At 40.6% G+C, this 14572-nt stretch overlaps 1 protein-coding gene across 9 annotated transcripts in view; it reads right to left on the bottom strand.

Annotated features, from left to right (window-relative positions):
• Nucleotides 1-5746: 5746 nt before the first annotated feature.
• The window catches only part of TEAD1 (TEA domain transcription factor 1), a 260791-nt gene continuing 251965 nt past the window's right edge, over nt 5747-14572 (bottom strand). For all 9 annotated transcript variants that reach the window (XM_069554347.1, XM_069554348.1, XM_069554344.1 and 6 more), the window contains 2 exons: nt 11906-12058; nt 5747-6086 (listed from right to left, as the gene is read on the bottom strand). In XM_069554347.1, the coding sequence (XP_069410448.1) occupies nt 5973-6086; nt 11906-12058 (267 nt within the window). In that variant the 3' untranslated portion in view covers nt 5747-5972. The remainder of the gene's footprint in view (nt 6087-11905; nt 12059-14572) is intronic.

A 14572-nucleotide genomic window follows, 5' to 3' on the forward strand; every position in this document is an offset into this window, starting at 1 on the left:
CTCTTTGGGAGTTTCTCATAGCACATTCAGACAACACTCAGAGTCAACATTTTCGCCCTAAGAAGAACACGTCAATTGTGATGACCCTAAACCATTTTTTTGTTCTGCACTGTCATCTCAGTTTGAGGCTTCCAACTTTCAAAACGGTATCACTGCGTAAACCGGAGAAGTGCGCGCTGGCATCGGAGTGGAAAGGCAGGCTCTACAGGCTGAGCACAAGCGTACGGAGAAGGTCACATCTGTCCACTGGCTGACAGCCTGCGGGTTGTGTGCAAGTCCCCTTGGGCGGAGGCAGGGCTGGGTGACGGGCAGAGATGGCATACTGGGTCATGGCACACAGACATACCAGTTTCTGGGGATCCTCCTGCTGCTGTGGGCTCCAGGGCTGGGAGTGGTTGGGGGGGCTCCCCTACGGCATATGATGCACAGCAGGCGGGGTCCATGTCGTGCTCTTGTGAACAGAGGCCTGTCGTTGGTTATTCATCCCGGTAAACCAAAGGCATTACGGTGATCTCAGAATATTTTTGGTCTCTCTACAAATTATCATGATTATGGCAGCACTTTTCTAAGCTGGAATCTCAAACCAAAGGCACTTTCATGCTAGAGTGCAGAAGGTTCACAAATAGCTAAGTTTTTGGTCGTGGATTTAAAAGGCAACATTTAAAGTGTACAATTTGCTTTTCATAGTAAACTATGAAGTTGCAAGACCTTCCATTTTGGTATAGACATTGGACGGTGTGGTCAATGAACTGACTTCTGCTCATTTCGGATTTCAGACCAAGAAGCCAGTTTTTTATAGATATGAAGAAAAATGGGCTTACGAAAAACAAAATTGAAAGCAACACTTGCTTATTCTGTTTTAAATACTGAGCCGATTAGTAAAAGGGACATAGAGAACTGGTGTGAGAAAAGGCTGGCGGCACGACTAAGTATCACTAAGGCACTGCTTACTGAACGCTTTGGCAGCTCTGAATTGAAAACTTCCTACAAAAGTAACAATAGTAAGAGAAATGCTTCCAGCTTACAAAAGGGCTCACAGTTCCGAGGCAGCCTTCTGCACTGCAAACCCTACACGCAACATCGCGAAGATTTAAGGCTTTTCAGAAATGACATGTGCAGGGTTTCGCCACAGAAACATCAACAGAAGGAAAGAAGCAATGCAGACGTATCCTCTTAATGTCACAGGTGTGAACACCAACACACAAAATGGGTTCTACCCTTCGTTAGAACAGGCATAGTGTACCAGAGCATAGACAAAAATCATACAAGTGATCGGTACCTGGTTTGAAAAGTTGACTGTCATCTTGTGTGATTTAAATAACTTATGTTTGTACAAAAACAAACTGTAAAAGCCGCTAGAGTGTTGAGACCTAAACAGAAGACTTGGGTCTGTAACACCAAGTTCTGGGCATGGGGGCTGGTTTTTTTTGGCTGGTCTGAGAGTGGGACTTTGCTGCTGGGATGTTTTGTGAAGAGAAATTTGATTCAGAGCCTGTGGCAGGTGAACTGTCCTTGGGGTAAGGAAAAGGCTCATCAGCTTTCGTATCTGCTGGTGGATGCCTCCCCAACAGGACCCTCAAGAAGAAGCAGCATCAGCCCCAGGGGATGCTCTTGCTCTGGCAGAAGAAGGGTCTTCCTCTCCCTCTCTTCCTCACCAAGCACCAGAGAGGAACCCCCACCAAAAGGCCAAGGATCAAGTGGCAAGAGTCCTAAAGCCTTCCTAGCCAGCTGTCACTGACCAGCACGTGACTCTGGGCAAGTCATGTCTCCTCCGGGTCTCAACTCTCTCATCTACAAACAGGAGGAGGTCACAGGCATACCTCGTTTTCTCACGTTTCACAAATATTGCAATTTTTTACAAATTGAAGGTTTGTATCAAATGAGTCTACTGGCATCAGTTTTCCAACAGCATTTGCTCACTTTGTGTCTCTGTGTCCTGTTTTCATAATTTTCACAACATTCCAACTTTTTCATTATTTTCATATTTTTAATGGTGATCTGTGATCTTTAAGTTACTATTGTAATTGTTTTGGCATTTTTCAGCAATATCTTAATTAAAGTATGTGCACTGATTTTTTTTTCAGCCATACTATTGCACATTTAATAGACTACAATATAGTGTAAACATAACTTTCACATGCACTGTGTGACTCGTTTTACTGTGGTAGTTGCTTTTTTGTGGTTCTCTGGAGCCAAGCCTGTGCTGCCTCCAAGGTATGCCTGTAGACTGTGCTCTCCTACAGCTTAGTAAAGAAAAACTCTAGCTGTCCTCTTACAAAATGAATCCTTCTCTCCTCCATCCTTAAAGATGAAGTGTTCCAGAAGTTTCTATAAATTCTACAAAAAACATTGAGTCTGACACTAAAAGTAGAAGGTCAGAAGAATTTCACTAAAATGATCAAAGGTCTGATTATGAGAACAATAACCTTATGAAAAATAATGAAAATAGGTGGCATTTTTTTAACCAGATGAAATAAGGAATCAAGGGCAAATTAGAAATGCTATTTAAGCAGTGTGAGTTGATCATAGGGATGTTGGTAACCAGTTGTCCCCAGTTTCCCTAGGGAGGAAGGAAAGAATACTTGTAGCTGAGAGACTCTGTTGTGAAATAGAAGCTCTGAAACAGGAAGAAACACAGACAAAATGTCATTAGAGTAATATTCCTACCTGTTTCTTGATGGCCTGAAACAAGGCTCCCAGGAGAGAAGCTTTTTCAGGATAAAATGGAAGGAAAAAGAAGATGTCAAATGTGGCATCTGTGACCTGTGGATGCAGGGCAGTGCTTTTTCAGCAGGGGCAATTCTGTGGCCCATGGGATATTTGGCACTGTCTGGAGACACTTGGGACTGTGACAACTGGGGAAAGAGTGTGTCTAGTGGGCAGAGGCCAGGGATGCTGCGAAACCTCCTACAAGGCACAGGACAGCCTTGCACCACAAAGAATTATCTGGTCCAAATGTCAACAGGGTCTAGATAAGGGCTGAGAAACCCTGGTCTAGGGTAGCTTAGACATTCTGGGATTCTAGGACATGTTTTGAAAAAGCCTCGACTTTACTTATGTCTCTTGCTAAGATGGGAAATGAATGCCAAGAGACCAAAGATGGGTTCTTTAGTTTCTCCCTATTCAGGCTGTGGAAAGTGGCCTCCAAACTCTCCAGTGAAAGCACAAGATGTCCCTGAATCATTCCTGGTAGTGGAGGGTCAACCAGGAGATGGAGCACCCAGAAGAGAGCTATGAGGACAGAGCTTTGGAAAGGCTTCTTTATGGTTCAGAAAGCTTGACGAGTGAATAAGACTCTGCCATGAATGGTCAAAGACCAAAAATCAGACTTGTATTAGATGTCGTCACACAAATCTAATCCCAGGGTCTAATTTAGAAGAGAGAGAAATGGACCAGTGGTGAAGACAAGAAAACTGCCTGCCCTGGAGAAACCTTTAGAACAGGACAAGAAGCAAACTTGTTTTAAGAGCAAAAAGTAACCCTCAAGGTCATCCATGGAGACCCCAAACTCAACTACAAAGGCATTTGGAGGAAGAGGACAAGTATCAGAGGGCCCAGCCTGACTCTGTGAAGCCAGGGTATGATCTACTCTTCAGTTAACAGATCTAGTCTCTAGCTGGTGTTTTGGGGCCTCAGTCTATTTGTGCTTTGAAAAAAGTAAATCCTAAGAGCCCTCCTGGCAGCACTGAAGAGTCCCATTCCCGGGAGAGAATGTGAACCAAATGCCTCTTCTCCTGAAGTTCTGGGATGGCCTGGCTTTTAGCCACGTAAGATCACTTGCACCCCTAGGTCCTGAGAAGACTGGGGGTAATTTTCAGTAAGATGCAGGAGATGGGAGCAAAAGAAGCACCTGTAAGAGGGGTGACCAAGGGAAGTCATACGTATGATGAGCAAGGGAGAAGCTTCATACTTGGGCCGAAGACCAGATGGAAGGGTGGGCCGCTGGGCCAACTCTTCAGAGGCCCCCTCGGCCTCAGGGAACAAACTGTAGTCTGTTTATGGAGGGAAGATGCACACCATCCTGCTGGCTTACGTAAGGGATGTGCGTTCCAAAAGGGCTTACGTAAGGGATGTGCACTCCAAATGGGGAAAGTTCTGCACTTTTTCCTCTGGTCTTCCCAGGGACCAGGGCCATGGGTTTGGGTGCAGTCAGGCTTGGTTCAGTATTCCGTTTCCACAAGCCAGCCACACCCTCATGCTGCTGACCTCAGATACTAGTTAATACACAAGAAGGGTCACACTTGGTTGGGGGGATAGGGAAGAGGGTGTGTAGGTTACTTGAATGTGACAGTACAAAGTTTTTTCATTTTTCTGGCCTGATGTAAAAGTCTTGACATGCTTTAAAACTTGCAAGACATTTCGTGTTCTGTAGTGTTAACATTCCTGACAATTATCAACAAGTCAATTTCCTCCAGGAAAGTGGGGAGTATGCCCTGTCCCCTTCCCAATGTATGGAAGTAACAAGACATGTGACCACATCAAACCATCTCTGCCTGGACAATGCTTTGGAATACGTGGGTTGGAAAGTCAAATCTCTCTTGGGAAGAAAACCTCCCAAACGAACCTATTTGGAAAGGGCAGAGATAGATAGCCGAGCCTCTTCAGCCTCAGTCAAATAAGTATTGTGACTTACTGAGAGTCAAGAAAATGGGTGTCCTTAGAGAATACACCAAGATCTACGGACACAGACTGAGAAATACATATATCAGCACCTAGCAAATTGAATGACACTGAACAGATGTTCAATAAATAAGCACTGAATAACTACATATGCATATGTTTGTATGTACACACAAACACACACATAGCTACACCAGGTTAATATGCATATTGGATCACCAGAAATAATTTATCCACAGGCTGGTGAGTATGCTTGTGATTTTCTGGGGAGCAGAAATCCTAAAACTGATGAGCCTTTTACAAGTTTGGTTTGATGAAATTTCTCCCAGCCACAGGGTTTTCTATAATTTGCAGCTCACAGTGCAGTATTCATGCCAATTTTGAATTTTTGTTATTAAATTTCAGTGGTTCAAATATTTACTGATCATAATAAAAAAATTTGGTTGTCCATATAAAATATAACTGCACACACAAGACTATAAACATTGTAAGCTTAGATTTTCAGTATTTATCTACTTATTGCAAAAAGAGCCATCTTTTTTTTCATTAAATAATCATCACATTAGTACAATACAATTTTATATTTTTTAAATATACTATATATGTTAAGGATAAGGGGTGAAGTTTTCTTCCTCTGTAATACCTGTTTCAAGAGTTTAATGGATTAGGAGATTAGTTTTAACCTTGAGGAAAAAAGTACAAATTTGTCTCATTAGGATATTTCTACCAAGTATTTCTTAAGGCTATATTTTAACATTTGGTTTCAAAAAGAAAGAAAAGTTTCATTTAAAAAATAATTTAGTGAATTACATTCTTTCATAACTTCCACCCTAATTAGTTACAAAGATAAGTCTAAAGATTCTTAGTTTTGTGTACTAATTTACATTTATATTTAAAGATTAATTTTACTTGTATCTTAAAACAAGAATTTTATGTTGGAAAAAAAACACACTAAATACATTTGTATAAACGCTGTAAATGTCCAATGGCAAATGCTCTGTCTCGATTTTTTTTTTTCTACCACAATGAGAAATAGGTCTCTGCAGACAGAGACTTGGGTTCTTAAGGTTCACCTTTCTGAGGAATTGTGGGCTATGGATCTGAATAACACACAGAAACAGCTCGATTTCTCTTTTTACAACTGTACCAGAACTTCACAGCTACAATGAGTATGAACACATGAAAAAATGACTTCAAACAGGATTTAGAAAAATCAGGGTGACCTCAGGGCCAGGGCAGCACCCCTGCATGGTGAGGTTTACAGTCAGTCGTTCAATCTGGAGAGAGTGTGTGTGTGTGCGCACATATGTGTGTGTGTATATACAGATATCTATATATATAAATAACCACGGTTAGTCCTTTACAAGCCTGTAAATATGATGCTGTGCTCCATGTTCACTATTTGAAACTTCAAATACACAGGCCATGCACAGGAGAGTTTCTTGTGTATCCCTGTTTGTTACCACCTGTTAAAAAAATAAAAGTGTAAATAGAAAAGATTGTGAAAAATGAAATACACATATATATATGTATAACTGAATCACTTTGCTAGATAGCAGAAATTAACACATTATAAATCAACTACACTTCAATAAAATTTTTACAAGTTTTATATATACATACACACACATATATATCTATATCAAACACCACATGAATAAAAATATTCCACCTGTACCATGATGAAATGGTTTACTCGGAGACGAATACAAAGTCTAAAGTTCAAAAAGTTGATTAATTAGAGATCTATTCAGCCTCACTCTGCCCCCTCCTGCACAAACTCAGGATACTAAGGGTCCAACTTAAATCCTATCTAAGTTTAGTTACCATATGTAAGAAAGACCTTAAAGATGGGGTCTCACTCATAATCTGAGCCTAAGAAGACACCACAAGAATTAGTGTGAGTTTTTTTTGAGGGGGAGGGCTATGACTTTTTTTTTTTTTAACAATATAGAGAATTTTCTATAATTCTGTCCTATAGGACAGTCATTTATCCTAGGAACTGTTTCCTATCTTATCCCTAAACCTTCACTAAATTTTGTTGCACAATAGTCAATGGGAGACATAACTCTGTGAATGACTTAACTCACCACATTAACATGTAGTGCCTGGACTCAGTGAAGCAAGTGCTGAGTAAAAAAGAACAGTCATGCAGTTTAAACCCATGCAGTTCAAGGGTCTACTGTATTTGCTGAATGGATGGAAATTCACAGAATAACAGCCAGCATCTGCTGACTGTTAACTATGCACCTTCTCGGTATTAAACACTCTGCAGGAAGAATCTCATGTAATATTCCAACTCCAGCAGCAGGTGTCATTTCACCCCCGTGTGACAAGGGAGGATGATTGGGGTTAATTTGTTTAAGGTTGTACTAATGTCAATGAGGTGCTTCCCTCCTAGCTCAATTGGTAAAGAATCCGCCTGCAATACAGGAGACTCCAGTTTGATTCCTGGGTCGGGAAGATCCACTGGAGAAGGGATAGGCTACCCACTCCAGTATTCTTGAGCTTCCTTTGTGGCTCAGCTGGTAAAGAATCCGCCTACAATATGGGAGACCTGGGTTTGATCTCTGGGTTGGGAAGATCCCCTGGAGAAGGGAAAGGCTACTCCAGTATTTTGGCCTGGAGAATACCATGGACTGTATAGTCCATGGGATAGCAAAGAGTGGGACACAACTGAGTGACCTTCACTTTCACCTTCAATGTCAACAAAAAACCCAGATCTTCTGACTCTGAAGACCTTTTTCTTACCTGTTATGCCATGCTGCTCTAAATAAATTAATGCATACAGTGATGAATCATCTACTTTTTCTGGGTAATAGTTTTTTCAATACTAACATCCACCTGCTTTTCTAGTCTCACTCCCTGCCTCTTCCTTTGCAGATCAAATACTCCGAGTGTGCAAGTCTTTCATGACTGAAATCTCTCTCCCTCATCCCCACATCCAAACAAATGTCATGTTCTGCTGCTTTTACCTCCTCAAGATTTCTTGAATCCACCTTTTTTTTTCCCTACTGCCACAACCCAAGGTATCAGCAAACCTGATCTAGACTCCCCTACCAGGAGTTACTCTTGCTGGGCACCAGTTCCATCTGCACACAGCAGCCGCCATGACCTTGAAAGAGAGATAAATCTGACAACACCACCCTCCTGCTTAAAAACTGAATGGACTCTTTTGAAATTCAGGATGAAGAGAAAGCCTGTTCTCCTCCTACAAGGATGAGCATGAGAAGAGACAGGGCCCAGGCTGGCTGGTGCTACCTGCCCAGCACCCTGCTTGCGGCCCTCCTCTTTCTCCCTATGCCAGTCACACACAGTCCTCCCAGTGCCGCATTCCCTCCTGCACGCAGTATTCTCTCCTCCCCTCTCTGCCTATCTAGCCATCTGGCAGACACCTTTCAGTTGTTTGTTGCTCAGAGAAGCCTTTCCTGACCTCTCATTACACACCTCTTGGCACCATGCACCGACCTTTACCAACCATCCGCCACAGCTGAGTTATGCATCTGGTGACTCCCTGTGCTTGACAGATGCCCACCTCTCTCACCAGACTCCAAGGTGCCTGCCCCAACTGTCCAGTGCACCACAGCTCTGCACCTGACACGTCAGTATGCACCCATCGAATGACCTTTTCTTGGTAAATTCAAAATATACATCTGATTATCCATCAAGGCAACTTAAACATCATCTTTTAACATCCCTGAGAATTCCCTACCTCACTCAAACTACAGGTGCCTGCTCGGGCAGTTCAATGACTCTTTTTCACAAGCGTACCACACCATGACAGCCCTGCAGGGTCGTCATCTACTTTTCTGCCTCGTTGCCCTCACCAGACTCACATTTCCTGCGTTTTATTTGCGCTCCATTGCAGCAGCCAGCAAACCTCGCCACAGTTTAGCTGAATAAATGAAAACACTCTCAGTAACCAACGAAGTGGAGAGGGCAGACTTGAGCACTTTGTAAATGGAGGGAAAATGAGGTCTGGAGATTTTAAATGACTTCACCAAGGTCATAGGTAGAGCTGGGACATAACCCAAGTCTTCTCATTCCACGACCATGACATACCCTGCAAAGTGTCTTTTCTATCAACTCAAATCTTAATTTATGTCTATCACTAGCTCTGTGACCTCAGGGAGGCCTAACATTCCTCTATCCATAAAATGGGAATACAAATGACCTCACAGTTCGGCAGTGAGAATTTCATAATCTATCTACAGAAGATTCAGCATTGTGCCTGGAACCTCTGTGATCTAGCTTACCTTCTTGCAAACTTTCTATGAAAGAATATATCCTATATCCTATTTATGCTTCATGCTTGTAATGAAGGAGGAAAGAAAAAAAGTGTTTCTAGCAAGCTATATGTCAAAGTATGACCTTGAAAGATGACTGGAATCCTTGGCCCACAATTCAGTTGCTGTCTTCCTTGGCCTGACTGCCATTATTAGGGCCCTGAACCTACAGGGTCACCTCAATTCCAGAGTCATCCTGATGAAACCAGAGACTACCCTACAGGCCAATAAGTGCCTGGAACTGGTCTTGGTGACATACAGGTTTTGTATTCAATGATCTAGTAAAACACCTGCAACTATGTCCAGCAGCTGTCATCCTGGCCATGTTCTTAACCCCACCCTCTCCAAGGAATCACTGAAAAGCACAATCTCTGCTGTTTATCAGTGAGATGACTTCATTACCCAGGAGCACTGGCTTAATTTCATTTTTCTACAGAAAAATGTTATTCCTAGCACATATTCATTAAGACCTACTATTTCTTTATAACAAAGGGATTTATGTAGTTGATATGTTTTAAAATTAATTTTACCTGGTAAGTTCTTTGGATGGAAGTCATGTTTTCAAAGAGGCATTACCAATATAATAGTTAATGGGTTCTGTGGGTAATAGATACTCACAACTTTCCCAGGTCATATATTCTTTGGTTGTGTTTGAGGTTGGGTTTTAGGGACTGAGGACTTATTCCTTAATGTGCTGAAATAGACTCACCGGTTTGTAAGAAACGGCTAAGACTCCTTCCAGGAGAGGGAGGGTAGCCATCCATTCAGACAGTTTTGCTTAACTTCTGAGGTTATTTAACATCCACATAAGGATGCCACACTCACCTTCCGCTCATCTGAGCGCTAAGGTGATTCATATGTCCTTAAGTAGCAACAAAAAGCATCTACAGCCAAGTACCTGCCAACATCCTAAATCTTGAACTGCTCAATTTTCACCAAATGTCATTAAAGAAAAGGAAAATAATGAAGAGTTAGTGAAGTATATGTTTTTTAAACTTTCTCCCAGACAACTAGCTTCCACGTTTCAGAGGGACATGGACACAGGAGAATCCACTGAGAGTCTCTCCTTGGAATAAATGAAAACAATATACAAAACCATCTGTCTCCCTACTGTCTGCCCATAATCACATGTCTATGAGCTGAGGCCCCCTGTGGCTTACTCACCAACCCCATATAGCAATGCGTCTAAACCTGGCTGCACACCAGAACTACCTGGGGAGCAGTAAAAATAAACAAAAACCATGATGCTTGGCTCCATCCTTCAGAATTTTTTAAAAAACATTTACTTATTTGGCTGCACTGGTCTTAGTTGCAGCATGTGGGATCTAGTTCCCTGACCAGGGATTGAACCTCAGCCCCCTGCGTTGGGAGCCTGGAGCCTTAGACACTGAATCACCACGGAAGTCCCCTGAATCTTTAAAAGTGTCCTGGAGGAATCCAATACACAGAAGGTTTTAACTTTCTTAATTTTTATTTATGTATTTATTTTACAGTGGTATACAGGAACTGGTTCCTACTAGCTTTGAATGTAATTGTTATATATTGAGGAATTTCATGAGCTAGATGGCCACTGTAGCTTCAAAGTGTCCATGGAAGGTATATTTACATCATAAAAAATGGGCAAAAACCATAAGTCAGGGTTTTGGGAGAAACTAGGGGACAGCCTTTTATTTTCTTTCTTTTTTACCAGTACATTACAGGGCTTCCCTGGTGGTTTCTGCATGCAATGCATGAGACCTGGGTTTGATCCCTGAATCTGGAAAATGCCCTGGAGAAGGGAATGGCTACCCACTTCAGTGTTCTTGCCTGGAGAATTTCATGGACAGAGGAGCCTGGCAAGCTGTGGTCGATGGAACCGTAAAGAGTTGGACACAACTGAGTGACTAACACTTATACACACTGATTGAAAAGCAATGTCCCACTGAATCCAAAGTCCAGGTACAGAACTCCTGCTCTTCAAGAATTCTTATTCTAAATTCTGGTAACAAAGAATAACAAAGCAGGCCTTCAGAGGGCTGAATATTTTACCACAATATTGTCCTGCTGCCCCTTTTAGCAAAATCGCTTCCATGAATTTTGTTTTGGCATTTTGCCTTTGGTTTAACCAAGGAATGTTTTTTTAAAAACCGAGCCTTATGAAATCCATTACTACATATTTTATGGGTGTATTTCGAGGAGAACATTGTACTTATTAACCTTCCTAAGTCACCAAATGAAGTCTCCACGAGAAATTGTTTTAAAGTTAAATATTTGGGGAAGGAAAAAAAACACACACAGAGCATTGCCCAAGGGAACTGGAAAACTTTCCCATCATGGACCTTGAGCACTACTGGTTTTTCCTTGCTCTTTAGCTGCTTGTTAAGTTTTGACCATACTTTTCAGCCCATAAATATTCTCCCATCTCCTGCTCCTGGTTATGCCATTATATTCTAGTTAACATTTCTCCTGGTACTGAGAGTTTACATTTTGCTATATTAATATATGCTACTTAGAATAAGGCCTTGTAAACCCTTCCTGAAATGAGCGTAGGTATGCCTTAAGTACAAACCTGCTAACTCGGCTTTTGCCTCATTTATGGTTTGTATACTACGGGGCAGCTGAGACTTCAACTTAGCTGCTGCTGGGATAAGCCGGGGAACTTTAGAAAAATACGTGCCTGGGTCCTATCCTCAGAGATCCTAATTTTACTGATCTAGGATGCAGTCCTGCTATCAGGATTTTTAAGACATTCTTCAGGTTTCTCTAATCTGCAACCATAATCGAGAATCTAGTTTCATTACCCCCACCCTCCTTCCCCAAATTCCAGTTCTGCCAAGCTTAGAAAGCCCAGCCAGATGAGAGCCCTTCTCTTTCACAAACCTGAGCCAAACCAAGTTTGCCTTACGGATGCATGAATCCAGCTGTTGACTGACCACCTGGGACCCAGACCCACCCAGGCCCCTCTTAGCTGGCAGCTTCATGGCTGAGTCTGACAAAACAGGAAGAGACAAAACAGTTACCAATAAAATAGTGAAGTTTTCCAAAACACTGTTCATCATATATTTCTCTGGTAAGTGTTTGAGCTTGTGGATGAAGTTGATCATATATTCACACATTGGGGAGCGGTTTATTCGGTAGACAAATCGGCCATTCTCAAACCTTGCGTATTCCGTCTGTGAGGGAAAAAGGGTTTATACTTTTGACTTCAACATACATGAAAAAGATATGATTGTCTATAAAAGCATTTCACTTTTTCAACATGAATCAGCTGTTGTATGTTGCACTACTTATGTACTTAATCAAAGAAAACCCTAACTCCAATTTTAACACCATACTCAGGATCCATTATTTTTCTGGAAATTTTTTTAAAATTGTAAAAATACTTTAATGAAAAGTTGTATAGATGTTTTTTCAGCAAAGGTCAGGAAAAAAAATGTAATTGCCTGCTGAGTGATTCCCTACCTAGAAATTTGTGAGAGCAAGCCCAGCTAGTCACAATTCTTCAAAGAGCCCGCAGAAGATCTTTCTTTACTGCGATAAGGCCTCATAGGCCAAAACCAATGCAGCTAATTTCTCTGCTCTAGGAAAAACTGCTTCACACTGATCAAGAGCCCCTGGCTGTGGTATGTCTTTAATTTTTAAAAATGTTTTATACATATATATATGAGAAGGAAATGGCAACCCATTTCAGTATTCTTGCCTGGAAAATTCCATGGACAGAGGAGCCTGGCGGGCTATAGTCCATGTGGTTGCAAAGAGTCAGACACGACTGGGTGACTAACAAAACACTTAAATACGTATTTAAAGATCCCACTGAAACACTCAGAGAGAAGAAAGACAATCTTAGATACTTTGGATCAAAGAGGAATTTAAAAAGAAATTACAAGCTATCTAAAGAGTAATGAAAAAGAAAATATTTACATCAAATTTTGGGGACTCAATGAAGCTGTACTTGGAGGAAAGCAGCTTCATGTCTTCATTATTAAAGATGAAAAGTTACAGAACTTAGTACCCATCTTAAAAAGTTAGTAAACCCTACAAAATAATCCAAAATCAGGGAAAATCAGGAACCAAAGATTAATAAAAATAAAAGCTCAAATGAATCCAAAGGAAATAAAAAACGTAAACAGGATATAAAATCTAACTTTTTAAAAAGACAAAACAAGCCCTCCACAAGCTTAAGAAGGAAAAGAAAGGAGACAAAACAACAGTCACATTATCAATCGGAAGATTAAGAAAAGGTTACTTCATGCAACTCTATGGCAAACAACCAATCCATCAATCAATAAAAGCAAAGAAAAATCCAGTGAATATGATGATGTCCCAGCAAAACACAAATCACTAATACTCAACCAAAAAGAAGTAGAAAACTCCAGTAGGTCAATTACTGTAGAACTAACTAAACACTATGTAGACATCGACCACTGAAAACAGTCCGAAGACCGAATGGTTTTACAGCTAAATTTTATGTAACCTTTAAAGAATTTTCATCTTGTGACATTTTCAGTGTTATTCAAACTATTCTATACCATAGAAAAAGGTCGGTATTCCAACTATTTTTGTAAAACTGTTGTATATTCAATACTGACATATGATGAAGAGATTATAAAAAAAGAAAAGTACAGACTACTATCACTTATGCAATGCAAACATTTGATGTAAAACAGCAAACAATGCATTAAGGTAACCAAAGCAGAGCTTTCTTTGGGAATGCTGTGGTGGTTCATACATGGGATGTTTGTTAACTCGTGATGTCAAAAAAATGGAGGAAAAACAGAGTAAGAGTTGGCGAAAAGGCATTTGATAAAATATTGCAGCTATTACTAATAAAAAAATTAAGTAAAATAAGGAAGAGAAAGAATTTAACATAAAATAAAGACCATTTATAAAAACCAATAATAAATCCAATGTTAAAACATCAAAACGGTTTCTACTGACATCAGTAACAATATAAGGATACTCACCATCACTATTTCTTTTATTTCTTTTTACAACTGTGTTGGAAGTTTTAGCAAATGAAAAGACGGTGAGAAAATAATAACAGTAATAATAAAAGTGGCAAGAACATTGGAAAAGAAGAGATAAAATAAAGTCCTTTTTTGCTGCTAAGATAACATATCATAGGAAACCCAAGAATCTGGAGGGAAAAAACCACTAGAAATAAATGAATGTGGCAAGGTGGCCAAATAGAATATACATATGCAAAAAGTAGGAGGTTTCTTCTAGTAATTAAAATCTAGAAGTTGAAAATTGTATTAACAAATTTATATAATATTTAGAGATATATTTAACAAGAAAGAGATGAATCTACATATGAAAAGTGTAAAATCTTACTAAAATAGATAAAATGAGATGAAATAGATTCTCAGTTAGAAAGATTTAATATCAAACTGCCCCTAAATACCATCTAAATCTAATGCAATTACAATTGTTGCTGTTGTTATTGTTGTGTTAGTCATGCCTGACTCTTTACGATCCCATGGACTGTAGCCCTCCAGGATCCTCTGTCCATGGGACTCTCCAGGCAAGAATACTGAAGTGGGTTGCCATTCCCTTCTCCAGGGGATCTTCCAGACCCAGGGATCGAAGCAGAGTCTCCTGCATTGCAGGCAGATTCTTTACAGTCTGGGCCACCAGGGAAGCCAGCAATTACAATTAGGTTGCTCAAATAAGGCTTTTGTTTTTCT

This window comes from Ovis canadensis, chromosome 15 (genome assembly GCF_042477335.2).
Source record: "Ovis canadensis isolate MfBH-ARS-UI-01 breed Bighorn chromosome 15, ARS-UI_OviCan_v2, whole genome shotgun sequence".
Classification (NCBI taxonomy): Eukaryota; Metazoa; Chordata; class Mammalia; order Artiodactyla; family Bovidae; genus Ovis; species Ovis canadensis.